At 44.7% G+C, this 25833-nt stretch overlaps 2 protein-coding genes across 3 annotated transcripts in view; both read right to left on the bottom strand.

The window, feature by feature from the left end:
- PCYT2 (phosphate cytidylyltransferase 2, ethanolamine) overlaps positions 1-13945 on the bottom strand; it is a 27592-nt gene extending 13647 nt beyond the window's left edge. Inside the window, exons 1-3 of one of the 2 annotated variants that reach the window (XM_073588204.1) lie at positions 13888-13945; positions 12063-12143; positions 6768-6856 (exon numbers count right to left, since the gene is read on the bottom strand). In XM_073588204.1, the coding sequence (XP_073444305.1) occupies positions 6768-6849 (82 nt within the window). In that variant the 5' untranslated portion in view covers positions 6850-6856; positions 12063-12143; positions 13888-13945. Of the gene's footprint in view, positions 1-6767; positions 6857-9106; positions 9261-12062; positions 12144-13887 lie in introns of those variants that run through there. The other variant, XM_073588203.1, reaches the window with a different exon arrangement.
- SIRT7 (sirtuin 7) lies at positions 9367-25456 on the bottom strand. The gene is given in 11 exon segments (XM_073588205.1): positions 9367-9645; positions 10919-11025; positions 12063-12143; positions 13888-14124; positions 19055-19153; positions 19358-19430; positions 19514-19584; positions 19796-19900; positions 25086-25223; positions 25300-25393; positions 25395-25456. Coding segments are annotated over 11 exon segments (1239 nt in total). The 5' UTR covers positions 25442-25456; the 3' UTR covers positions 9367-9458.
- Between the last annotated feature and the right edge of the window lie 377 nt (positions 25457-25833).

Here is a 25833-nt window from a genome sequence, read left to right on the forward strand (position 1 = left end):
GGTTGACGACCTTCGGGGACAAGCACTTTCTTACTTACATACAGTTAGGTCCATATATATTTGGACAGAGACAACATTTTTCTAATTTTGGTTCTAGGCATTACCACAATGAATTTTAAACAAAACAATTCAGATGCAGTTGATGTTCAGACTTTCAGCTTTCATTTGAGGGTATCCACATTAAACTTGGATGAAGGGTTTAGGAGTTTCAGCTCCTTAACATGTGCCACCCTGTTTTTAAAGGGACCAATAATTGTAAATAAAATGTTCATTTCTAGTACTTGGTTGAAAACCCTTTGTTGGCAATGACTGCCTGAAGTCTTGAACTCATGGACATCACCAGACGCTGTGTTTCCTCCTTTTTGATGCTCTGCCAGGCCTTCACTGCGGTGGTTTCCAGTTGCTGTTTGTTTGTGGGCCTGTCTGAAGTTTAGTCTTTAACAAGTGAACTGCATGCTCAATTGGGTTGAGATCAGGTGACTGACTTGGCCGTTCAAGAATATTCCACATCTTTGCGTTAATAAACTCCTGGGTTGTTTTGGCTTTATGTTTTGTCATTGTCCATCTGTAGTATGAAACGAAGACCAATCAGTTTGGCTGCATTTGGCTGGATCTGAGCACACAGTATGGCTCTGAATACCTCAGAATTCATTCGGCTGCTTCTGTCCTGTGTCACATCATCAATAATCCAGGGCTGTGGAGTCGGTAAGCCAAACCTGCGACTCCGACTCCTCAATTTCCCTTACGCTGACTCCAACTCCGACTCCACGACTCCGACTCCCACATATATTGCTTATATTTAAGTGAAAAATTTATTGTAGTACAATGTGAACATCAGACATTTAATCATTTTTATGATACAATAATCAAGATATTTAGATAGAACATAAATATATATTTATTGGAATATAACTTTAGAACACAAAACTAATAAATTGTAAATATGTAATATTGATTACACATATATATCTATATACAGTGCCTACAAGTAGTATTCAACCCCCTGCAGATTTAGCAGGTTTACACATTCGGAATTAACTTGGCATTGTGACATTTGGACTGTAGATCAGCCTGGAAGTGTGAAATGCACGGCAGCAAAAAAGAATGTTATTTCTTTGTTTAATTTTTTTTAAAATTGTGAAAAGTTTATTCAGAGGGTCATTTATTATTCAACCCCTCAAACAACCAGAATTCTGTTTGGTTTCCCTAAAGTATTAAGAAGTATTTCAGGCACAAAGAACAATGAGCTTCACATGTTTGGATTAATTATCTCTTTTTCCAGCCTTTTCTGACTATTTAAGACCCTCCCCAAACTTGTGAACAGCACTCATACATGGTCAACATGGGAAAGACAAAGGAGCATTCCAAGGCCATCAGAGACAAGATCGGGGAGGGTCACAAGGCTGGCAAGGGGTACAAAACCCTTTCCAAGGAGTTGGGCCTACCTGTCTCCACTGTTGGGAGCATCATCCGGAAGTGGAAGGCTTATGGAACTACTGTTAGCCTTCCACGGCCTGGACAGCCTTTGAAAGTTTCCTCCCGTGCCGAGGCCAGGCTTGTCCGAAGAGTCAAGGCTAACCCAAGGACAACGAGGAAGGAGCTCCGGGAAGATCTCATGGCAGTGGGGACATTGGTTTCAGTCAATACCATAAGTAACGTACTCCACCGCAATGGTCTCCGTTCCAGACGAGCCCGTAAGGTACCTTTACTTTCAAAGCGTCATGTCAAGGCTCGTCTACAGTTTGCTCATGATCACTTGGAGGACTCTGAGACAGACTGGTTCAAGGTTCTCTGGTCTGATGAGACCAAGATCGAGATCTTTGGTGCCAACCACACACGTGACGTTTGGAGACTGGATGGCACTGCATACGACCCCAAGAATACCATCCCTACAGTCAAGCATGGTGGTGGCAGCATCATGCTGTGGGGCTGTTTCTCAGCCAAGGGGCCTGGCCATCTGGTCCGCATCCATGGGAAGATGGATAGCACGGCCTACCTGGAGATTTTGGCCAAGAACCTCCGCTCCTCCATCAAGGATCTTAAGATGGGTCGTCATTTCATCTTCCAACAAGACAACGACCCAAAGCACACAGCCAAGAAAACCAAGGCTTGGTTCAAGAGGCAAAAAATCAAGATGTTGGAGTGGCCTAGTCAGTCTCCTGACCTTAACCCAATTGAAAACTTGTGGAAGGAGCTCAAGATTAAAGTCCACATGAGACACCCAAAGAACCTAGATAACTTGGAGAAGATCTGCATGGAGGAGTCGGCCAAGATAACTCCAGAGACCTGTGCCGGCCTGATGAGGTCTTATAAAAGACGATTATTAGCTGTAATTGCAAACAAGGGTTATTCCACAAAATATTAAACCTAGGGGTTGAATAATAATTGACCCACACTTGTATGTTTAAAATTTATTAAAATTTAACTGAGCAACATAACTTTTTGGTTTGTAAGATTTATGCATCTGTTAATAAATCCTGCTCTTGTGTGAAGTTTGAAGGCTCTAACTTATTTGCATCTTATCAAACCTGCTAAATCTGCAGGGGGTTGAATACTACTTGTAGGCACTGTATATATCACTATAATAAACTATGTAAGTGGCAAAAAACAGTTTTCAACAAAAACATACTAAATAACATTTGTGCAGTCTATGAATTTGTTCTAAGAAATAGAATTGCCTCCATCAGATCCTCCTTCATAGATGACCTCAAATCTGACCTAATAATTTTAAGGCCAGAGAACAACCTCTCTACACTAACTTGGGTTGGAGGCAAAGTCGTAACCACATGGGCAACATCTCTAACAATTTCCAAGTATAAAGGAATTGCCTCATGCACAGTCAGTTTTGATGAACGGTTGAATTTTTCTATTTCTTTGAGAGCAAGTGAAACATTTTGCTGAAATATGGTCAATCTGCTTGCTATAGGAGACGGGGTGAAATCTTTTTCCTTGCAGCAACTCTTTGCCTGCTCCATGTCATCCAAATACTTGTCAAAGTCAAACTCCTCATCTGATGAGGATGAAGATATGGCAGCAGTAGCACTGTCAGGATTCAAGTCCTCTTGCGCCTGGCAGTCCTCCTGTAGGCCACTCATCCTAACTGCTACCTCAGTCAGAGGTTCTTTTCCTTTAGTAAGCTGTTGATAATCAAGCAGTATACGATGACTTGGGTCCACATAAACAGCTGCCAGAAAAATTTTATTTTCCAATAGCTGTGTCTCTCTCCATTTCATTGAAGCAGAAATGCCATCTGTGATTAAACCTCCTCCTTGGGACAGGCAAAATAGCAAGTTCTTCCACTCCCTTATGAAAATGCCAGGAGTTAAATCCTCAGCTTGTAGTTTTTTTTGTCACGGTAAATGGGTGATTAAGCAATTCCTTCAATTCAGCCACCTGTGTCCATTGACCTTCATTTAGGGTTACCTGAGGGTTCGTCATATCTATAAGAAACGGTTTTATTTCAAGCAATCGCTCAGTCATTAAATAAGTGCTGCCCCACCGAGAGGCTTGATCGACAACTGCCCCTTCCCAGCACGTCTCTTCAAGATGGAATCAATTTTAGGGGTTCTGGCGGAAATAACCAGTTTCCTCACTTTTCCAATCAGATTTCCAGGATGTCCCTCTTGCAGACTATCTCTTATTGCCAGCTGCAGCGTGTGCACAACACAGCGCATGTGATGAATAGGAAAGTGTTTTGAAGCAGCTTCAACAAGTTAATCTATTTCTACAGTATAATTTTGCTGTTCTTCTGTTGTAATATTTGTTTGTTCCTCAGTTACATCTCAAACATACTGAATCCTAAATTTTCTTCTAGCTGTTCTTCATTACTCTCACTCATCAGTTTAAATCTACTTATGTTTGAAGCATTGTCCGTTACAATAGTAAGAACCTGTTCATTTCATAACTTTCCCAAATTCCTATGAAAAAAATATTCTGCACATTCTGCATTGAATTACTGTACCCAATTATATATTTTAGGAGTCGGTCCATTTTATACCAACTCCACAGCCCTGCAGTAAACACTAGTGACCCAGTGCCACTGGCAGCCAAGCATGCCCAAGCCATCACACTGCCTCCGCCGTGTTTTACAGATGATGTGGTATGCTTTGGATCATGAGCTGTACCACGCCTTCGCCATACTTTTCTCTTTCCATCATTCTGGTAGAGGTTGATCTTGGTTTCATCTGTCCAAAGAATGTTCTTCCAGAACTGTCCTGGCTTTTTTAGATGTTTTTTTAGCAAAGTCCAGTCTAGCCTGTTTATTCTTGATGCGTATGAGTGGCTTGCACCGTGCAGTGAACCCTCTGTATTTACTTTCATGCAGTCTTCTCTTTCTGGTAGATTTGGATATTGATACGCCTACCTCCTGGAGAGAGTTGCTCACTTGGTTGGCTGTTGTGAAGGGGTTTCTCTTCACCATGGAGATTATTCTGCAATCATCCACCACTGTTGTCTTCCGTGGGCGCCCAGGTCTTTTTGCATTGATGAGTTCACCAGCGCTTTCTTTCTTTCTCAGGATGTACTAAACTGTAGATTTTGCCACTCCTAATGTTGTAGCAATTTCTCAGATGGGTTTTTTCTGTTTTTGCAGCTTAAGGGTGGCTTGTTTCACCTGCATGGAGAGCTCCTGTGACTGCATGTTTCCTTCACAGCAAAACCTTCCAAATGCAAGCACCATACCTCAAATCAACTCCAGGCCTTTTATCTGCTTGAGAATGACATAACGAAAGGATTGCCAACACCTGTCCATGAAATAGCCTTGGAGTCAATTGTCCAATTACTTTTGGTCCCTTTAAAAACAGGGTGGCACATGGTAAGGAGCTGAAACTCCTAAACCCTTCATCCAATTTTGATATGGATACCCTCAAATGACAGCTGAAAGTCTGAACTTCAACTGCATCGGAATTTTGTTTAAAATTCATTGTGGTAATGTCTAGAACCAAAATTAGAAAAATGTTGTCTGTCCAAATATATATGGACCTAACCGTACATACAAGTATTTTTGGTTAAAAAATTTTGTGATTGTGTTTCTTTAATAATTTTGCACCGTTTGCCTACTATAGCCTTTATAATGCACTGACTATCGTTGGCTGAAGAACGGGTTAACGGAGAATCTGCTAGCGAGCTAAATCCCACAGTCTAATGGCAGAGTTTCTAACTATTTCTGACCACAGACCACAACAAAGTTGAATGTGCAGGAAACCAAAAAAGATGGAAAAGTCAAAAGGCCAAAGTGTGCAAAAAATAAACCAAAGTGAAAACCCTAAGGCTCCATACTCTGCATGAAGTCCCGGAGTAAGGAGCATCCTTGCTGGATGACTGGCTAATGGTGTCTGGTGCAAGCTACAAGAAATGCCTTCCGAGAATGAAAAAAGCGCAAAAAAAAAAATTTGGTTGCGGTAATGTGTGCGCAATTGTGTGCATGCTTACAACAAAAAAAGGCAAAACAAAGTTGAATCGGGTATTCATATCTACTAAAGTTCCTAGACAAATGACTAGGATATGCCACAACATTATGATTAGTTGGGGGACGACCTTGGGACATCTCGGATGAGAAGGAAGAGACTTATGCTTATTCCCTACAGAGCAGCGCTCCCTGTAACGTCCCTGCAAGGGGATGCTGCAAAGGGGCAGCAGTACACAACCAGGGCTGTTACCCCTTCATTCTGAGGATCGGTGGGAATCTCAGCAGGCAGATGCCCACCATCCGTAACTGACTGCATAATCTAGGAAAGAGAGACAACACATATCTACCCAACCCCACCGACCTCTGGGACCAACGAGAGACTCTGAGGGTCAGGATGTTCACAATCACATGCCTGATGGGCTGGCAATGGGGGTACTGTATCGCAGCCCTCCTTAGGGGCACATTGCCATTAGATTAGGCATGTCACCATCTAGATCCTGCTTATTCTCATGCCATTAAAGTCAATGCCACTCATTTGTGGCCTGAACACACTAAGGTTATGTGCACACATTCAGTATTTGCAGCAGGAAATCATTGCTCTGCTGCACAAACCAGAGTATTGGCAATAAAAACAATGCATTTTTTCTGTTAAATTGAATGGGTGAAAAACGCTGAAAGCATTGACCTGGAGCAGATTTGAAAAAACACTCTGATGGCTCACATCTGCAAGGAAAAAATAAGCAGAGGTTTCACTCACTTTGCTGGAACTGTAAAAACAATATGTTTCTAGTCTTGGAGAATTTTTGTAGATTTCTCCATCCAAGGAAGGAAGGTTATGGGACAACCAAGGAATAAGTCACAGTGTAGGATGCATAAGATTTTAAGGTATGAATTGATTTTTTAACTTTGTTTTCTCTTAAAGGGGATTTCCTGGCTTCATTTACAATTCTACAGTCACTCTACAAGACTGCACCTTCCCAAATCCTGACAACGTCCAATATCCACACAGTCAGCATTCCGCTCTGCTCGTGAGCTTGAGCGTTTGTCACATGAGCGTTTGTCACATGAGCGTTCCAACGCGATTTGCGTACTGGCGGGAACATGCAGACTACGTTCTCTCAATAGAACATGGAAAGAAGCTGGCAAGGTTGCGAGTCAGAGCGTGATAGCGTGCAAATCATACAGTCACGTGCCAAGCACCCAAGCAGGCAATCAGAGCAGGACCTTGACGGCGTGCATGTGTCACACTGTCAGGGTGGCTGCAGAAATGTACACTTGGTAAAGCCTGGAAAATCCATTTAATCCCCCCACAAATGAGAGAAAATCAAAGCCTAAGGGATACGTATATCTCATCACTTACCATCTGTGTGCACTCCGGCAATCAGGTAATCCCCCATAGCCCGTGCCTGGCGCAGCTGGTTGGAATGTCCATAATGTACCATGTCATAGCTGGGCAACAAAACAGAGAATCGCATTCATTTACTCTCCAAAAAAAACTCCAGTTAATCTACAAATAGAAGTAAAAGCACTGGATACAGATTCAGAAAAGAAGAAGAGAGTCACAAACTGAGAGGAACAAGTGCACAATGGTTTACTCATCCCCCAGTGTATGATCAGAAAGAAACCCACCCCCATATAAATGAACAGGGTTGGATTCAGACGGTAGGCACGCTCTCCCCCATACACAGTAGGACGCCCCCAGCTGTATGGACAGATGCCAACCTGCTCCACCACCCTCCAATCCCCTTAGGGAGTCTCATTAGTACAGCCAAGCACTGAAGAGGTCACTATTCACAAATGTGCAGTATAAGACCATATTTATAGAGCCCAATCCTTCAGCCATAATTATAGAGCAGGGAAATGTGCACAGACTACACCCCGTGGACACGTTCTACCGATATATGATTATCTGCACAGCCCTCTGCTCATAGATTCTGGCTCTATCATTTATTACTATATTTTTATAGCATATATAGCCTCTGTGTGTCACCTGTGACCATTTCTATCAGTAGTGATGCATGTATAGCACATATCCAGGAATGCACAGAGGCCAGAGAGAGAACCTGCTCACAATGGATGACTTTCTAATTGGTAGATCCCATATCAATATATAGAGGGAGGCCCATCGTTATGAGGCTGATCATTAGACAGTCGTCAGAGCACCAAGAAGATACATAGGGTAATGCCTAGGGATTAAAACCGTCCATGGGGTCTCATTAATGTTATCTGACCACGGCAGGCAACCCATGATATATATGCTAGATTGCTTCAGATCATTACGTCCTTTTCTTTTCTATCGCCAACATACTCTGTGCACCGTACAGCTTGTACTAGCACCCATTATAAATGACACGTGACTCCTGAGGAATGTCCTGCATTCCTGTACAGGTGGGGTGATCACCTGCGGTAGGTATGACATCATCTTACCCCCTGGCACTGATCAGGTGACAGTGCTGTGATCACTACACACCATGGAGGCTGACGGACAGCCCTCTGGAGAGGTTGTGCAATACATGTGGCCAGGGTCAGGTTAGGTTACAGTAGGTCGACTGTATCCAGAACTGCAGCACATTGCTATTTACTAGGAAATCTGTCATGGACGCGAACATGATGGCAAGGTCAGAGCGAGAGCGGGCACCAAGACAAAACACTGCCCTGTGTAATCAGAAACAAAAGGTTTTCTTTTCTGTCCGGAAAGTGCATCACTGCACAATAAAGGGTTCTGCAATATCCAATCCATTCTGTCAAGATCTCTGCTTGCTGTTTGCGAAAGGAAACCGCTCTATGAACAGGACAGGTTTCAAATGCCAACACAAGGAAAACCAAGGGGCTGCACAAAGAATGCAGATGGCATAGGACCCACCAATGAGAAGCTTCCAGAACCGATTCTAGATCTCAACATCCCGGGTGACAACTCCCATGACAAGCCCCTGCTTATCTCTACAGATAATACAGGGAGCGGCACAAAGTTCAGGATGACAGCACAGCACCCGCACTGTCACTGGACCACGGGCCAGGAGATAACCGATAATAAGCAGTCATCACGGTACAACCCCAACAAGGTCAAAGTCCCATACAGATCACCCCAGCGTGCCCACATGCAGCCGCTAGGGGGTCTCACTACTGCTCAGATAATGCACTTTCCCACCCGTGATGCCATGTACGCCCGTTGTATATCATCTCTGCTTGCTGTCAGGGACCTCGGGTGCGTTGTTGAAACCCCCTGCAGATTGGGGGTGAGACAATGAGACACGCGCAGATTCCCCTCGAGCTGCAATGAATGAGATCTGCAGTACGCCCCAGGGCATCGCCATCAGGGCCACAAAGGGATCTTTTCACTGTGACCGAATGAGACTTGTAAACCCCATTTTCTTGCTCTATTGCGGAATTTCGGGAACCGATCCCGAGGTGTAAATCCATGCGAATACTTGTGACAGCAGAGGATTTGCTACAAGTGCATCTGGTCTGGCCACAGGAGCAGCACAAGCCTATAACGGGGGATGCGGTAAGCTAGCCCACACACTGGATAGCGGCCATACTGCAACAGTCTGTGAGGTTGTCAGACACTGCAGAGGCTTCACCATCCTCCCTATCCATCCCCTGGGTTGTTCTGCTCTCACACCATGCCCAGCGCCAGGGCGTACAACGGCAGCTCGCCCCTCCACCTGTGCCAGAGCCGCCTCCCACCGCCCCGCTCACCATCCATCGCACCACACCCGCACGGTCCTCCGGGAGAGACTCTGCTCCGGGGCGGGGTCGCCGTGTCCGTTCCGAATCATCTTGGGACTGGAAAGCAGTGTCAGGCAACCGGAAACGTCCCACAAGCCGCAGCCACCTCCCCCCGGAAGTGACGCACAAGGGACCGATCCCATAGCAACGATAAACTTAGAGGCGGCGGCCATTTTTGTTCCGGGCATCTTCCCATTGCGGCTGCACAACAGACCACACACAAGAGATCGTTCTACTAAAAATGTTTTTTCTTTTATTAAAACACCGAAATTACAAAAAAAAACAAATGTGCAAACATTTCCTGCATACAGCAGTCAGTGCATTAACACTTTGATTTCCTCCTTCCTTTGATGCATCCTTTACCAAACCAGCCACCACTAAGCGACTCTGATGGCGGCTGATCTGACCGTGCGTCCGGCGTCTCCGCTGCCTTTATGAGCTTACGAGTATGGCTAGCTTCTTCTCCTGGGCGCAGGGGTACAGCCATAGAGAAGATTGGGTCCATGGATCTAGAGGAGAGGGTGTAGTTAGAAAACCCACCATACCTATGGGCGGAACACATCGGACAATGACAACAGGTTGGAGCTGGGGCCCTAACACAACGGCAGGGGACGCGTGCGTTATACTACCCTCGGATTGCAGGAGCGCTTACTCCTTACAACGCTACACTGTGCTGGAGGAGTACACGGAAACGGGGTGTTACCACATCACAGCATAAGATGCTCCAGATGTGCTGCTTTATGGAAAAATAAAGGATTTGCCAAAATCTACATGGAAATAAGATCTTAAAGGGGTTGTCCCCTTTCAGAAAAACAACAGAGACCAGAGCCGCGGGGAGAGCTGGAGCTGCATAGTGTGTGTAATAGTCTGGAGGGTTTTGTTTTTTTTTTATAACTATCACAATTTATAGCCCAAGCTTTTCTGAATGGGGACAATCCCTATAAATGTCTAAAGACCGTATTTCTCATGGGTTTGGAATATTGCAAAGTAAATCTGATCATGTTTAGGTCTGGGAACAGGTCCCTGGAGAAAAGTTGGCTGAACCTATTTCCGAGGGACTAAGTGACCATAAAGTGTATGGGGGCCTGCCAATTGATAATGATAGAGGCAAGGGGAGCAAGGTCAGGCAGTGTCCATTTTAATACCAAATCCTTTTGTTCCCCCTAGCGATAAGCTGAGATCACAGGCGTTTGTCTGTGGCTAGATCCCCTCTTCCTAAACAGAACACTTGATCAGACAAACTGGGGAATTAGAGAGAGCAACTGGCTCAAGGGGCTGTACTTGGAAAACTCCTCAATTACAATATTCACCCACATGAAATAAAAACACCTGATATTGAACGTCGGCTCTGGTTCTTCCATGACATTATGTCACGTGAGCCCTGCAGCCAATTAGATGTCGCTTCCCTCTCACTTCCTTTGCACAAAACTGACAACTGGAAATAGTGAGAGCTGTTGCTGCTCTCTGATTCCCTCCGAATGCCTTACGTCTGAAGGAAGAGAGTGTGAAGCGGCGTCTGATTGGCTGCAGGGCTCACGTGACATGACAATGTGCCGATGACACTGGAATGACGTCAGCACCAGAGGAGAGTGTAAGATGTCTGCACTCTACATGGGGGAAGTGATCTGATGCATTATGGCCATCATAAAACTCAAAGTGGGATGAGACTGAGCACCAAAGGTCTCATCTGTAATACACTGTAGCATGGATTCTATGGGCCAAGCATTGTTGGGGGCCTCAGCTCACAGGCCCTCCTATATATATTAATTCAAAAAGAATCACCTGTTATATTCTGGAATGTCCAACTTCAACTCATCCATCAGAAGCCTCATGACCTCATCACATCTTCCATGAATTTTCTGGGTGGCTAGTGCATCTTTAGGTGTCCACTGAGGAAATATACAGTGCCGATGGGTGACAATGGCGCTCCTGATCCTGTCTACACATCCAATTACCACCTTTTACACAGACAACGATTTATCCAAGGGAAAGTTATGTCTGACAGGGCTGTTAGGGGTCCAGCACAACGACACATCAATGCTCCAGTGTGCAGAGTGTGAGACTTTGTAAAAAAAATAAATAAATAAAAAAAAAAATATATACGGCTACGCTGACAACTATCAAAATAAACATAAACCCTGCTATAACTAAATAAGTAAAAAGCAAAAGTGCATCTAAATAACACGGATTTCTTAGTAATACTGTTTTTGATCAAAAATAGCATAAAAGCCATCCCATCGTCGAAAAGGTGACTCTGATCGGGACGGTCCTACACGGTCTAATATTAAAAACCTTATCATGTGTCATTGTTGACCTCAGTGTGTGAATAAAGGGCAGACAAAAGGACCGGGTCCCGACCTGTGGACACCAGTCTTGTGTAGCCTTTAAATGTAATTTCCAGCTCAAGGGAGGGAGGCCACACCCCAGGCTTGCACAGAATGCAAAAATACAAAGAATTTTGTAGGTTTTGTATGCTTTATGGCCAAAGTGAACATGCGTTTATGTGCTGCATGTATAACAATTTAAACCAAGCACAACTTCTAGGTTTTTTTTTATGTCGACAACTAGAAATATAGAATCTACTCCAGAAAACGGTTCTACATGATATGATGACATGCAAACCATCTAACAGATCTATGATCATTTATTACCGCTACACTCAGAGATGACGCGATTCTCGTCTCCAAATAGATGTGTCGGTGACTAGCAGATTGGGCATACTGTTTGACACAACCATGTAGAACCCGAATCCCTCCTCTTTGTAAAGAATTGCAAGAATAGACTTCTTGTGTCGCCCGATTGTCATCACAGCACAAATATTGTCTGATTTGTTTGCTGCGACTTCTGCAGTAAACTTTAATTTTCTGGTAAAAGATGAGAATAACAGCAAGACCAACTTAAGACAAGAATTTCCATTGGATCTTACCTGCAAATTTACAATGTAAAGCTTGGGCCGCCGTGTGCTAGGTCTATTCATCCCCCATAGACAGTGGTATTTCTTCAAGATCTGAGGAGGAGATCATGATCAGTCACAAGTAACAGAGCAAGGCAGTAGTGAGGAGTAACGGTAAAACATCTCACATGCCTGGTAACCAAAGACTCTCTAAGACACCACTTCAGCCATTTACCGTACATTCAGACCCAGGTAAGACGTGGTTAGGTGCTGATAATCACACATAACACAACAGATTGTCACTTATGGCTTTCAAAACGTCAACAAATCACAAGACCTCTCTCACGGTGATCTGCTGTGAAGACACTCAGCTTGAACTTTGGCAACCTCATCACTGGCTTTTTCCCACGGTGCTGGGTCACGGTCACTGCAGTTCAGGGCTGGGAACATTGACAGGAGGTAACCACGATGAGGTAATTCCTGGTCAATGATGCTGCTAATTCACCAGTGGCTCTCAGCCTGGACGGTCACAACTCTGCACCGTCCAGGGTGAAAACTATTAATCCCCAGTCATGGATTACTACGTGGGACAGAACGACAGAGAGGTGAGGGATATTATTGCTTTATTATTTTTGCCTTATTACAGGAGACGAGGGCTTTGGTGTTAGGCGAGTATAACTGTGTGTTATTTTTAAATAAAAATGGAAAACTGGGTTATGTTTTAATTCTAATAAAAGACTGTATTCTGGCTGTGTCTTTATTTACTATATAACTATAGGATTAGTAATGGATAGGTATCTTATTGACACCTCTCCATTACTAAGTTGTGGGCTTGATGTCAACTGACAATACAAAGGTGGTATTGACGCCACAAATAAGAACCCCACGAGCCACCACTACAAGGCAAGTGGAAAGAACCGGGCAAAGTGCCAGAATTGGCGCAGCTCATTGATGCGCCTTTTCTGGGCAGCTGCGGAATGCTATTTTTAGGCTGGCGGGGCTATAACAATGGCCCCTTACCAGCCTGAGAATATTAGCCCCCAGCTTTAGCAAGACTGGATGTCAAAAATGGGGGGACCTCACCTTTTTATTTAAATTAAAAAAACAGCATGGGGACCCCTCTATTCTTGATAACCAGCCTGCAACTGAGTTTTGCTTGGCTGGTTATAGAAAATAGAGGGGAACCCACACTGGGTTTTTCATTTATTTATAGCCCAAGCGGTGGTTGATGAATACTCCCATCAGCCACTCCTGCTGTCACTTATTAGCAGCAGCATGTGTAAGCTGATGGGAGCAATAGTCCCATCAGCCACAGTCTGCTGTCATTGTGATCGCCTGAATACAACTCTCATCCTTCTCCCCTGCTAGCGCTGATCGCCGGCAGAGCAGGGGAGAATGATGAGAGCAGTCTTCAGCACCCGACACCAGGGAACAGTGATTACTGTAGCGCTGCTTCTTCCCCGGCATGTGTGTGGGATGTTATGCGGCACGTGCGCACAGTAAAAAAACAGATATGTCAGCATGTTTTGCCCACGGACACACGGTCCGTGGAAACACACTGTCATGTGCACACACCCATTCACATGAATGGGTCTACGTGCGTCAGTGTCTCCGGTACGTGTGAAAACTGTCACCGCACGTACGACCTGTGCACTTCTCTTTCAAGGATAGATTTCTATTATAAACCTGTATTTGTTCATGTACTTTTTTAATGTAGATGTATGAAAACTGATTGCACACAATTATAACACGGATGTATAAAAACAGACATAAGGATGGAAATAGTCCGTATTTTCTGGATGATTTTCATACGCTCGTCTGCAGCCGGTCTATGTCATATTTTTCGTGCTTCATTTACCTTCAGGCTGGAGCCGAGGCAGAGAATGACATCGGCCTGTTTAGCAGCTTTTACAGCACCCACCCAGTTGAGTGGCTGCGACAACTTCCCTCGCTCTCCAAAGTGCACAATAGAGTCTCTCAGCTCTCCCCCACACTTGTGGCAGGAACGTCCAGTGTTGTGCTTGTGAAGGGCTGTCCTCTCCGTCACATCAAACAGTCGCACATACTCTCGGGGAGGCAAACATGATGTACACACCTACAGGAGAAAGAACACACACCACTGAGAGCACCACAAAACATGAGAACAAATTCTTCTGAGAAGCCATCTGCTATCTTATCAATACAGAAATGAGGTGTTGTCTGGTGGAGCACGTTTCCATTAATTTGACAACTGCATTAATCACATGGAGACGACACCTTTTTGTGTACCCTTTTAGGACACATGAATATGATATGGCTGGGTCTTTGACTCTGGATCCCCCAATAAGAGTCACTAACAAAAAGCATCCTGCACGTCATACTACAATGGCAGGCAATACTACATGATATGCATGGCCTAATGGAGGACTTCTCTGACTGGAATGCTCCAGTGTTATTTACTCCCATTATATCAAGAAGAGTATTTTAGGATTATAGAGTAACAGAGTCGATATTTAAAGGAAAGTCCTCAATATAGTCCCCGTAGTGGTTTTGCCATCTTCCTTAATGGTGCCATATTCCTTTACCTACATAATGGAACTATATGGATTCTATTGAGAAGCTCTTACAAAAACAGTGCAATGTGTCCGCACTAACTATTCACGCCTCCACCCACAAGCCCAAATGCTTCATCTTCCAAAAAGGCATGCATAAGAAAGCAGAATCCCAGGACACACAGATGTAGGCAAATCAATTAGACCTTCCTGTAATAAAACTGAAAGTGATGGCTGCACTAAAAGGGGTTATCCAGTACTTCATCACTGATGACCTAGCCTTACAATAGGTCATCAGTTTCATATTAGAGTAGGACTGGCAAGTGTAAGGAACTTTGACGCAGTTTGCCAGCTTCCGTATTAAGGCCTTAATATCAACCAATACCTTACATATATTGATATGTTTTTTGTGCACATTTTATATTTCTTTCAGGGTGCAGTTGGGCCCAAATGTTTCTGCAAACTTGTGGCCTCTGTTCACACGGGATGCAATCTAGATGGCACTAGGCAGCCCCCCTATATGGTGTTACTGAGAGGTTGTGAACCAGTAGCCCTGCATTCCCTGTGTGAACATTGCCACATGCGGATTATTTCTTCTGCACTGGTGTACCACACGGCCAATCCCCTGATTGTAGGCTGGCTGTTTCATTAGGTATGTTTCATTTTAGCCCTATCAGCTGCCGGCACCACCATCAGGTGCTTATCTACAGCATTCTGTAATGCTTAGATTATACTCACCCCGGCGTTCGGTCCGGTCAGATGGGTGTTGCCGTCCTGTCCCTCCCATCTTCAAACGATGATGTCCTCCTCCTTGCTTCTCCCTCAGCTCGTGCGCAGGTGTACTTTATCTTCCCTGTTGAGGGCAGAGCAGAATACTGCTGTGCGCAGGCGCCGGTCCTCTCTGACCTTTCCCGGCGCCTGCGCACTGCAGTACTCTACTCTGCCCTCAACAGGAGTCGAGGGAGAAGCAAGGAGGAGGACATCATCATATGAAGATGGGAGGTGCCGGACCGGACCGCAACACCCACCGCACCCCTACCACACCCCCGGTGAGTATAATCTATGTTTTTCTTATCTTTCAGGTTACATCGGGGGCTTAGCTACAAGATTACAGAATGCTGTAGATAAGCCCCTGATGGCGGTGGCCGCAGCTTATAGCGCTAAAATGGGGTGACAGATTCCCTTTAAGGGGTGGTTTGGGGGAGAAAATTGTAGTTCTTCCACAAATATGCCATTTAGGTGCTTTATCCCTTCCCGACATGCGTCATACTAGTACTGCTCTGTGGGAATTGCGTTCCCACAAACAGCAGTACTAGAACGGCGCACAGATAGCGCGGCCTCACGCTGAGTGCTGCGGCCATCGGGTGTGGGTGTCAGCTGTGACAGCTGACACCCCACAGCAACGTCCACGATCTGTGCTAGCACCAATCGCGGTCATTTAACCCCTCGGATGCCGCTGTCAGTAGTGACAGCGGCATAGAGAAGCAGAAAGCGATGCGATCTCAGGGGCTCTGCCATGTAACATGGCAACCTCAAACAAGTGCCACAAAATCTGCACTGTAATATGGCGCTACTTCCCTTCTGAGCTTTGCACTGTGCCTCAAATGCGGTTTTCGACCACATATGGGGTATCTGTGAAATTGCACCACAAACTTTGCGGTCCATTTTCTCCTTTTGCCCTTGTGAAAATACAAAATTTGTAGCTAAAAAAGATTTTTGTGGGAAAAATGTGATTTTTTTTTATTTTCACGGCTTAACATTATAAAATTCTGTGAAGCACCTGGGGGTTCAAGGTGCTCAATACACATCTAGATAAGTTCCATAAGGGGTCTAGTTTCCAAAATTGTGTCACTTGTGGGGGGTTTCCACTGTTTAGGCACATCAGGGACTCTCCAAACGCGACATGGCAACCGCTAACCCAGAATATTTTACATTCAAAAAGTGAAACGGCACTCCTTCCCTTCCGAGCCCTGCCGTGCGCCCAAACAGTAGATTTCCCCCACATATGGGGTATCAGCATGCTCAGGAGAAATTTCATAACAAAAATGTATGGTCCATTTTCTCCTGTTACCCTTGAGAAAGTATAAAAAAAAAAAAATAGGTCTAAAGCAAAATTTTTGTGAAAGAAAAGTAATTTTTTTTTCTTCCACATTCCAAAAAATCCTATGAAGCACCTGAAGGGTTAAATAAATAGTTGTCATTTTTAGGTACTTTCTGACATATAGACCCCTTCAAATGTGAGGTGGTCCCTAAAAAGAATGGTTTTGTAAATTTTATTGTGAAGATGAGAAATCGCTGGTCAACGTTTAACCCTTATAACTTCCTAACAAAAATAAATATGTTTCCAAAATTGTGCTGATGTAAAGTAGACATGTGGGAAATGCTATTGTCTATGCAATGTCTTTATGCGATAGGACTCTCTGAATTAAGGGCATAAAAATTAAAAGTTTGAAAATTGCAACATTTTCAAAATTTCCGCCAAATTTCCGATTTTTTAACAAATAAACGCAAGTCATATCAAATAAATTTTACCACTATCAAAAAGTACAATATGTCACGAGAAAATATCAGAATCACCAAGATCCGTTGAAGCTTTCCAGAGTTATGACCTCAGTTTTGTGACAGTGGTCAACTGAAAAATTGTCCTGGTCAGGAAGGTGAAAACAGGCTTTGGGGTGAAGGGGTTAATATTTTGTGCCCAGCTGGCGCCATGATGAAAAGACCGCGCTCTACCTCTAATTACCATGCAAATGTTTCTCATTTTAGCCACACCATGCTCATTTTAGGCCTAAAGATAGAGCACAAGGTACAGTCATTGGAGTGGGGGAGGTTGAATATCATCTGTTTTTGCTACCTTACATTACAGGAATCATTCGGCTCCACTTTATCTACAAATGGAAAAACCTTTCATGGATGCCGCTCGGTGGTGCGATATACTGTAATGGTATTAGAACTTTCATTACATGCAACCACCTTTAAAAATTTTTTTATAATATATATATATATATATATATATATATATATATATATATATATATATATATATATATATATATATATGTGTGTAGTGACCACTGTGTCCGCTAGGGGGCGCAGTGCGGATGTCCCAGGAGAGAGGATGAGTTGCAGAATACTGAATGACCGTTATGTATCTCAAGGTCGGTGTCCGGTGGCCTTGGGATGGAGACTTGTGTGTGTGTTGATCAGGAGTGATACTGCTGAGGTGCTGTTTTAAATGTGTTTGGGAAGTCTCCAGGTAACTGGTGAGACGGGTGGAACCAGTTACCTACAAAGCCACCCAGGGGGTGTGTTTAAGAACGCTATTATAAAGTGTGTATGAGTTGTTGAAGGACCTGTGATGAGGTCATAGCCATGTGACCCGGTAGGCATGGCTACAGACCATATAAGGTGGCCAGGGTAGGTCACATGGAGTGAATGCTGCGACCTGGTTGGTCCGTTTTGGAAGGTCCCGTCTAAGAGAGATGGGGCTGTCTTCTTGACAGCAAGGGAACTCTGTGTTTAATGGCTGCACGTGCCTGATAGTTCCCTGGAGGAAATGGATGTCTGCAGTGAGCTGAAGCAGGCATAAGGGAACCCTGACGGGTGGGATAACTGTGAGGCTGAAGATCCTGCGTATGGAACATTGCATAACCTGTGTGACCACAGGCTGGACAGAGTGAAGCTCTGTCATGGACGCTATGCTGTTTTCTATTGCTTTGATGGTTTATGATGCATGAATAAACCGCACGGACTGAGATTGTGTTATGGAAAACCCGTGCCAGATATGATTTATTTGGCTGCCAAGTGAGTGTCCCCTATCTGAATGACAGCGCTACTTTACTATATATATATATATATATATATATATATATATATATATATATATATATATATATATAAAATAGTATATAATAATTTATTTATTTTTTTCCCAATAAGTGTAGACAACCATGATATCCTTGGCTTTTCTACAAAAATAACCAAAAACATGAAAAAAGAAAAAGTATAACTTTTCTAAAGATGGTTACCATGTTTAGCTAGGACTATGTCTGACCACTACAGTCCATGGCTACAGTGCATAATATTATGGGTGGAGGTGGAATGGAAAGAACAGCAATTCCATAATTGTTTCTTGGGTTTTCGGTGCTCAAATTTCAGTACAAATCACAGATCTAATACTTTCATAATACTTGTCTTGTTCAAACTAACATAAGGCTTTTTTGTAGATGGCAGACCCGAAGGTCACTGTTTGACCTTTCACAGGCACCCTGTGATCATTTTTATGGAGTTGAGAACATCTAATGAAAGCTGGGCAAACTGATTCCCACAGACCACATCCAGCCCGCAGATCAAGACAGCCAAAGGGCTGAAACCGTGGCCCTGTCACTGAAATAGGGTAGCATACTCAGGAGACAGGTTCACTTTCACACCAAAGAACTCCCTTCAATAGCATGTTATTCAAAATGACAATCAACAACCCGAGCCTGTCCTTACCTCTATATACATGTTTCCATGGACCTCAGACGTGGCGTCTCGTGGTAAGCCACTACGAAGATGAAGCCCGTCACAATTCTGAGAGACTACATGCTGCACCTAGTAAGATAATATATTTTAATAAAAATGGTTACAAGATCCAGTAGTCGTTATATCTGACTTCTGGCTAGAATATGTACAGTCATACCATAAGCGGTCACTGCAAGCAATGGGCCAGCGCGGCACTGGGTAATGCACCAGTTTGGCGCTCATAAGGCATTACCCAGCGATCACCATAGGGGGAGGGGAGTCGTAGACACCTACCAGGCCAGCCCTGTGTAATCGAGCAATGCACATGTGTGTGAAGGTCGGCTCCGCTTCACTTAGATCACCAGTGCTGTGAAATAAAGTGCACACACTTCATACAAGTCCCATTTGGAAATGTCTGATGAGAAGTTTCACACATCAAATCCCCCTCACCTCACACTCCGGCCCTTATTCAGCAGGGTCCACACACCACTTGGTCCACGATAGTCTGGAATGGCAGCTGCCTATTAAATAAAGCAGACTTTGGTTATTATGTATGTGCCATCATGACTGGACTCAACCCATGGCTTAGCTGACGGCACACAGGTGTATGAGGTGAAAAGCAAGAAACCTCGCTTCACTGTGCAGGCGCTATATATATATATTATCATTCAGGATGGGGGCTTAAATCTCTAAATCTTGCACCAGGGACAATAAGCCTCTACTGCTCCTTACCGTGCTGATCCCAGCTCCAGTGTAGATCACCATATCCTCTGCTCCGCGCACAGCTTCTGCCAGCTCCAAAACCTTTTTCTGAAGGACGTCAGCTCCATCAACAACCTAAAAAGAGGCACAAATATCAGTCATTCACTACATACCGTATATACTCGAGATTTTCAGCCCGTTTTTTTGGGCTGAAAGTCCCCCTCTCGGCTTATATTCGAGTTATATACACCGGGGGGTCAGAGGGGGAGGGGGGGCGGGGGTGTCAGGTCATACTTACCCGTCCTGACACTGTCTCTTGAGCCCCCAGCTTCTCCCCGTGCTCTCTCTTCCTGCCTTCAGCGGTCACGTGGTGCCGCTCATTAAAACTCATGAATATGCGCATATTCATGAGTTTTAATGAGCTGCACCACGTGACCGCTGAAGGCAGGAAGAGAGAGCGCGGAGAAGCTGGGGACTCAAGAGACAGTGTCAGGACGGGTAAGTATAGCGATACTCACCTGTCCTGCGTCCATGGCTGCTTGCTGCTGTCTGTCATCGGTCAGTGACTTTAGACAGCAGAGGGCGCGGTGACGTGGTTAGTGCGCGCCGCGCCCCCTGCAGTCTGAACGTCACTGACTGATGACGTGCAGATAGCGGTGAGCAGCCATGGACGCAGGACAGGTGAGAATCTGACACCCAGCAACGGAGAGGTGAGTATGTCATTTTTTTTTATTTTTACATGCTGCAGCAGCAGCGGCAGCACATGGGGGAATAATCTTAAGGAGCTTCTAATGGGGGCAGTATATGGGGGAACAATATGGAGCTTCTAATGGAGGAACAATATGGAGCTTCTAATGGGGGCAGTATATGGGGGAACAATATGGAACTTCTAATGGGGGCAGTATATGGGGGAACAATATGGAGCTTCTTATGGGGGCAGCATATGGGGGAACAATATGGAGCTTCTAATGGGGGCAGCATATGGGGGAACAATATGGAGCTTCTTATGGGGGCAGCATATGGGGGAACAATATGGAGCTTCTAATGGGGGCAGTATATGGGGGAACAATATGGAGCTTCTAATGGGGGCAGCATATGGGGGAACAATATGGAGCTTCTTATGGGGGCAGCATATGGGGGAACAATATGGAGCTTCTTATGGGGGCAGCATATGGGGGAACAATATGGAGCTTCTTATGGGGGCAGTATATGGGTGAACAATATGGAGCTTCTTATGGGGGCAGTATATGGGTGAACAATATGGAGCTTCTAATGGGGGTAGTATATGGGGGAACAATATGGAGCTTCTTATGGGGGCAGTATATGGGGGAATAATCTATGGAGCTTCTTATGGGGGCAGCATATGGGGAATAATCTATGGAGCATTTCCCACCCTAGGCTTATACTTGAGTCAATAAGTTTTCCCAGTTTTTTGTGGCAAAATTAGGGGGGGTCGGCTTATACTCGGGTCGGCTTATACTCGAGTATATACGGTAATTAGCAACATACGCTCGGTGATCTATGTTGCCATGTGAAACACCAACAATACCATCATCGGCATAACTGATGTATTCTCCAAGTGGTCAATGAAGATTACATTGATGTTATATCAGGGCTTCTCCATAATTCTAAGCAATTTACCCATCATGTTACGCACAGCTGAAGCTATCTAAGGCCCTGTTCACATGTCCCTTATTGCGCTTTAGGAACATAATAAGTGATCTGTTTCATCAGTTATACAATCAGAAGTATAGATGGGGGAATAGGAATGGAGGGGACTAAAAAGGTGAGTTGTGCTAATGTTAGGTTACCAAAATGCCTGCTGTTAGGAAAGTGCCGGTAATAAAATATTGGAAAACACCTTTGAAAATGAATAGGTTGACATCATAAGTACCCCATAATGGTGCCAATAAAAATGTTTGTCCCTCATACTGCTACATCGATAAAAGTAAAGTAATGGCTTTAGAAACAGTACTGCTTAAAAAAAAAATCACTGCTTCCCCAAATCAGCTTAATCATTTAAAGGGTTGTTTTGTTAAAACAAGTTATCACCTATCACCATATGTGAGTTAGTGATCAGTACTGAGGCGCGAATGTGCTCAGATGAGGCGTTATCTGAGCATGCTTGTGTGCTAACCAGGGCCGGACTGTGACAGCCCTTCTACACAAGCCCCACATACTCTAACACTCCCTATGCACCCCCATCAGTAAAATACATGGTCAAGCTTGTCACCACTCTCTCAAAGGAGTTATTTGAAGAGCAACATGTGAACGGCGCCGCAGAGCGTATAACCAACCACAGCTCCATTTACATGGTGCTCTTCAAAACCTACGTTTCTCAGGATCGTGGGGGTCCCAGTGGTCAGAGCCACAGAAAACAGAAAGTCATCACCTATCAAGAAGAGAAGTTTGGATAACTTCCAAACTTGGGATTATCCATTTTAAATAGGTTTTGCAAGATATATTTTTATTTGCCCATAGGAATATAAAAAACAGTAATAAAATAATGACAGTCCAGTGGAGCAATGCAGCCAAGGGCTTGTGCAAACAACCGTGTAAATCAGGCGGGCGCTATCCAATTTTTATCAGATTGCATTGCACAGATTGATGTAATGCAATGAGGCAGTGCAGAGAAACAGTTTTTTTCCATACAGCTACTGCTGTATATACATTATATAGGTGATACTGCAATTATATACAGCAGCTGCAGTATCATCTTTATATTGTATATACAGCAGTCAATATGCATTACAAAAGGTAAAACTACTACTGCAGTGTATACATTGTATTGGTGATACTGGTGTGTATAATTGATTAAAAGCATATGTGACATGCACAAGTGTGAACAAGTCGGTCAGACAATGCTCACACCACCCAATGGCTGAAATACAACAAGAAAACACAAAATGACAAATTTGCAAAAACATACTCTGCAGTAAAAAACATGACAGTAATCAGCAAGTGCTGTATAACAAATACAGGGTATTTAGTCGATACGTTTTTTTGCAAAAACTGTATAGCAAGCTGCTCCACCTCGTCACGGTAACCCTTAACGGAGCAGTCCCTATCTAATGTATTTAAAACCTGAACATGTGAACAGTGTCTAAATGAACAGGATACAGACAGGCGCTTCTTAGTATGGGCTTGTGGTGTAAGACAGCTCATTTATGTGCATGTCACACAGGAGAGGGGTGGGGTCTCCCAAACCATGCAAAAGCAAGGAAAAAACAGATTAAAAGCATATGTGACATGCACAAGTGTGAACAAGTCAGTAAGACAATGCTCACACCACCCAATGGCTGAAACAACAAGAAAACACAAAATGACAAATTTGCAAAAAAATATACATATATTTTGGTATACATTTTTTGCAAGAAATGTATCGACTAAATACCCTGTATTTGTTATACAGCACTTGCTGATTACTGTCATGTTTTTCACCGCAGAGTATTTTTTTGCAAATTTGTCATTTTGTGTTCTCTTGTTGTGTTTCAGCCATTGGGTGGTGTGAGCATTGTCTGACCGACTTGTTCACACTTGTGCATGTCACATATGCTTTTAATCTGTTTTTTCCTTGCTCAGCATGGTTTGGGAGACCCCACCCCTCTCTTGTGTGACATGCACATAAATGAGCTGTCTTACACCACAAGCCCATATACTAGGAGGAGCCTGTCTGTATCCTGTTCATTTAGACACTGTTCACATGTTCAGGTTTTAAATACATTAGATAGGGACTGCTCCGTGAAGGGTTACCATGACGTGGTGGAGCAGCTTGGTATACATTATTGCAAAAAACGTATCGACTAAATACCCTGTATTTGTTATACAGCACTTGCTGATTACTGTCATGTTTTTTACTGCAGAGTATTTTTTTGCAAATTTGTCATTTTGTGTTTTCTTGTGGTGTGTATAATTGCAGTATCACCCATATAATGTATATACCGCATTATCACCTACATAATGTACATAGCAGTTTTACCTGTATAATGTATATTGACTGCTGTTTATACAATTATACACCTCAGTTGCAGTATCACCTATATCTTGTATATACAGCAGTCAATATACATCATACAGATAAAACTGGTGGCTGTATATACAGCTGTTTCTATCTTGGGACTCACTCAGATCACAGAGATGGGGGGAGGATGAAGAGTTGCAGAGTGTCCAGCGTCAGGCCTACAGAGGAGTGGATCACTGGGACCGGTAGGCAGAGCGTCAGCTTTGCCCAAAAAAAAAAAACGTTCTGACGCTGGTACACGGCAACATCAGACAGAAAGAGCCCTGTGTGTGCCGCAAGACAAAATCACTAGTTTTGCACACCAGCATGCTCAGATAACACCTTATTGAAGCACGTTCACTCATTACTGGTGATAACTTACTAATAAGTTGGCTGTACCACCGCTGGGACCTGCACTGATCAGCAGATCAGGGATTTTTTGTCCCGTTACAAAATGGAGCGACATACTCTCTGATGCCTAACTGCCGCAACATTCATTCTCTATAGGTCTGACGGAAAAAGCTGAGCACAGCACTCGGCAGCCCCATAGGATGTTTAACCATATACACTACCACCCCATTCTAACTGGGCAAGTCCCAGCGGTTGGCCAAAAAAAAACAAAAACGCTGCTTTATGGATAGGAAAGGTGATTTTCTATTTAAAAAAAAAAAAGAAACGAAAAGCCATCGTGATGACAAGCATCATCCCCGGCCTCTCCTGGCGGCGTCCTGCTGCCTCCTGGTCCCCAGCGTGCGGCGGCAGGTACACACTCCGCGGGCTCCTGGTCCCCAGCGTTAGGCTGCGGCAGCACCTGTAACTCGCTGGTAACTAACGTACACATCGGGTATCCAAGGGACGCGCGTAACTTGCTAGCGAGATCGCTGTGTGTGACGGGGCCCTAAGATGCTCCACTCATTGTGACGGGTACTCTGGGAGAGTGCAGAGTTATCGCTGGCTCACCCATAAATGGCAGAGCGAATACCAGGCCATCGGAGCGCCGGATTCTCCGGGATCACCGGTGATTAATGACCGATCCAGGCAAAACAAAGCCATCCTCCCTTATCAGCCCTCACCTGGATCCTGCACTAGAAGCTGCGTGCACAGACAGGATGCGGCCATGTTACTTTCCCACCAGCACACATACCGTGATTGGCTGCAGCGGTCAAGCCACTTTAAACTAAAAACCACCCAATGACTCGCTGCTGAAGTCACTCAGTCGCTGCAGCCAATCACAGGCCGCTGGCAGGACAGTGACACTTGGGGGCACTATAATCTGCTCATGCTGAACCCTCTGCCAGCTGACCACCCTCACACACCGACCTCCTGCTCCCGGTACCGCAGCCGTTCTCTCCGCTGCCGCTGCCTCTCCAGCTCCTGCACCAGCTCCGCATAGCCCTCCAGCAGCTCCCGCTCCCCGGGACTCCGCTCCGCCGGCCGCTTGTGTAAAATCCGGGAGATCTGCAGAGAAGCAGCGGGTCAGAAGGTGCAAACCACTGGCTCCATCCGCCGTAGCCACCAACCAGCCCCACCATACCTGCCTCCGCCGCTCCCGGTGCTGCTCGCGCCGCACTATTTCTTCTCGGGCTTCTGCTTTCCGCTCTGCACGGCCCATAGTACCGGTAACTTGAAAACGCCTTCCGCTTCCGCGAGCGGCTCCGAACCGGATGACACGTCATTCCTGCTGCACGGAGGAGCGGCCACGTGACCAGCAACAGAATGCGTAGATTCTGGCCCCATAACGGTCCTCCTAGCAACCAGATACTAACTCTCACAACCAATCACATTCCACCTCTCATTTGTACAAACAGGTTAACAAAAATAATCTGACACCTGATTGGTGGCTGGAAGCAGCTTATTACAGGGCACAGTTATGGCAGAGCGGGGCCTGCTCGCTAGCCACTGAGGCTTGACGGTCCACGGGTGGCCGCTAGGGATGAGTGAGTAGTCCAATATTTGGACTCTGACGAGTAGGTCCTAATACTCGGGTATTAGTAAAGAGTAGCGAGTCCAATGCAAGTCAGTGGGAAATGCGAGTCATTTTCTGCTGGACCCTACAAAGCGGTGTGGG

This window comes from Dendrobates tinctorius, unplaced genomic scaffold, assembly GCF_039654945.1.
Source record: "Dendrobates tinctorius isolate UK_male_01 unplaced genomic scaffold, ASM3965494v1 ptg000103l, whole genome shotgun sequence".
Taxonomy (NCBI): domain Eukaryota; kingdom Metazoa; phylum Chordata; class Amphibia; order Anura; family Dendrobatidae; genus Dendrobates; species Dendrobates tinctorius.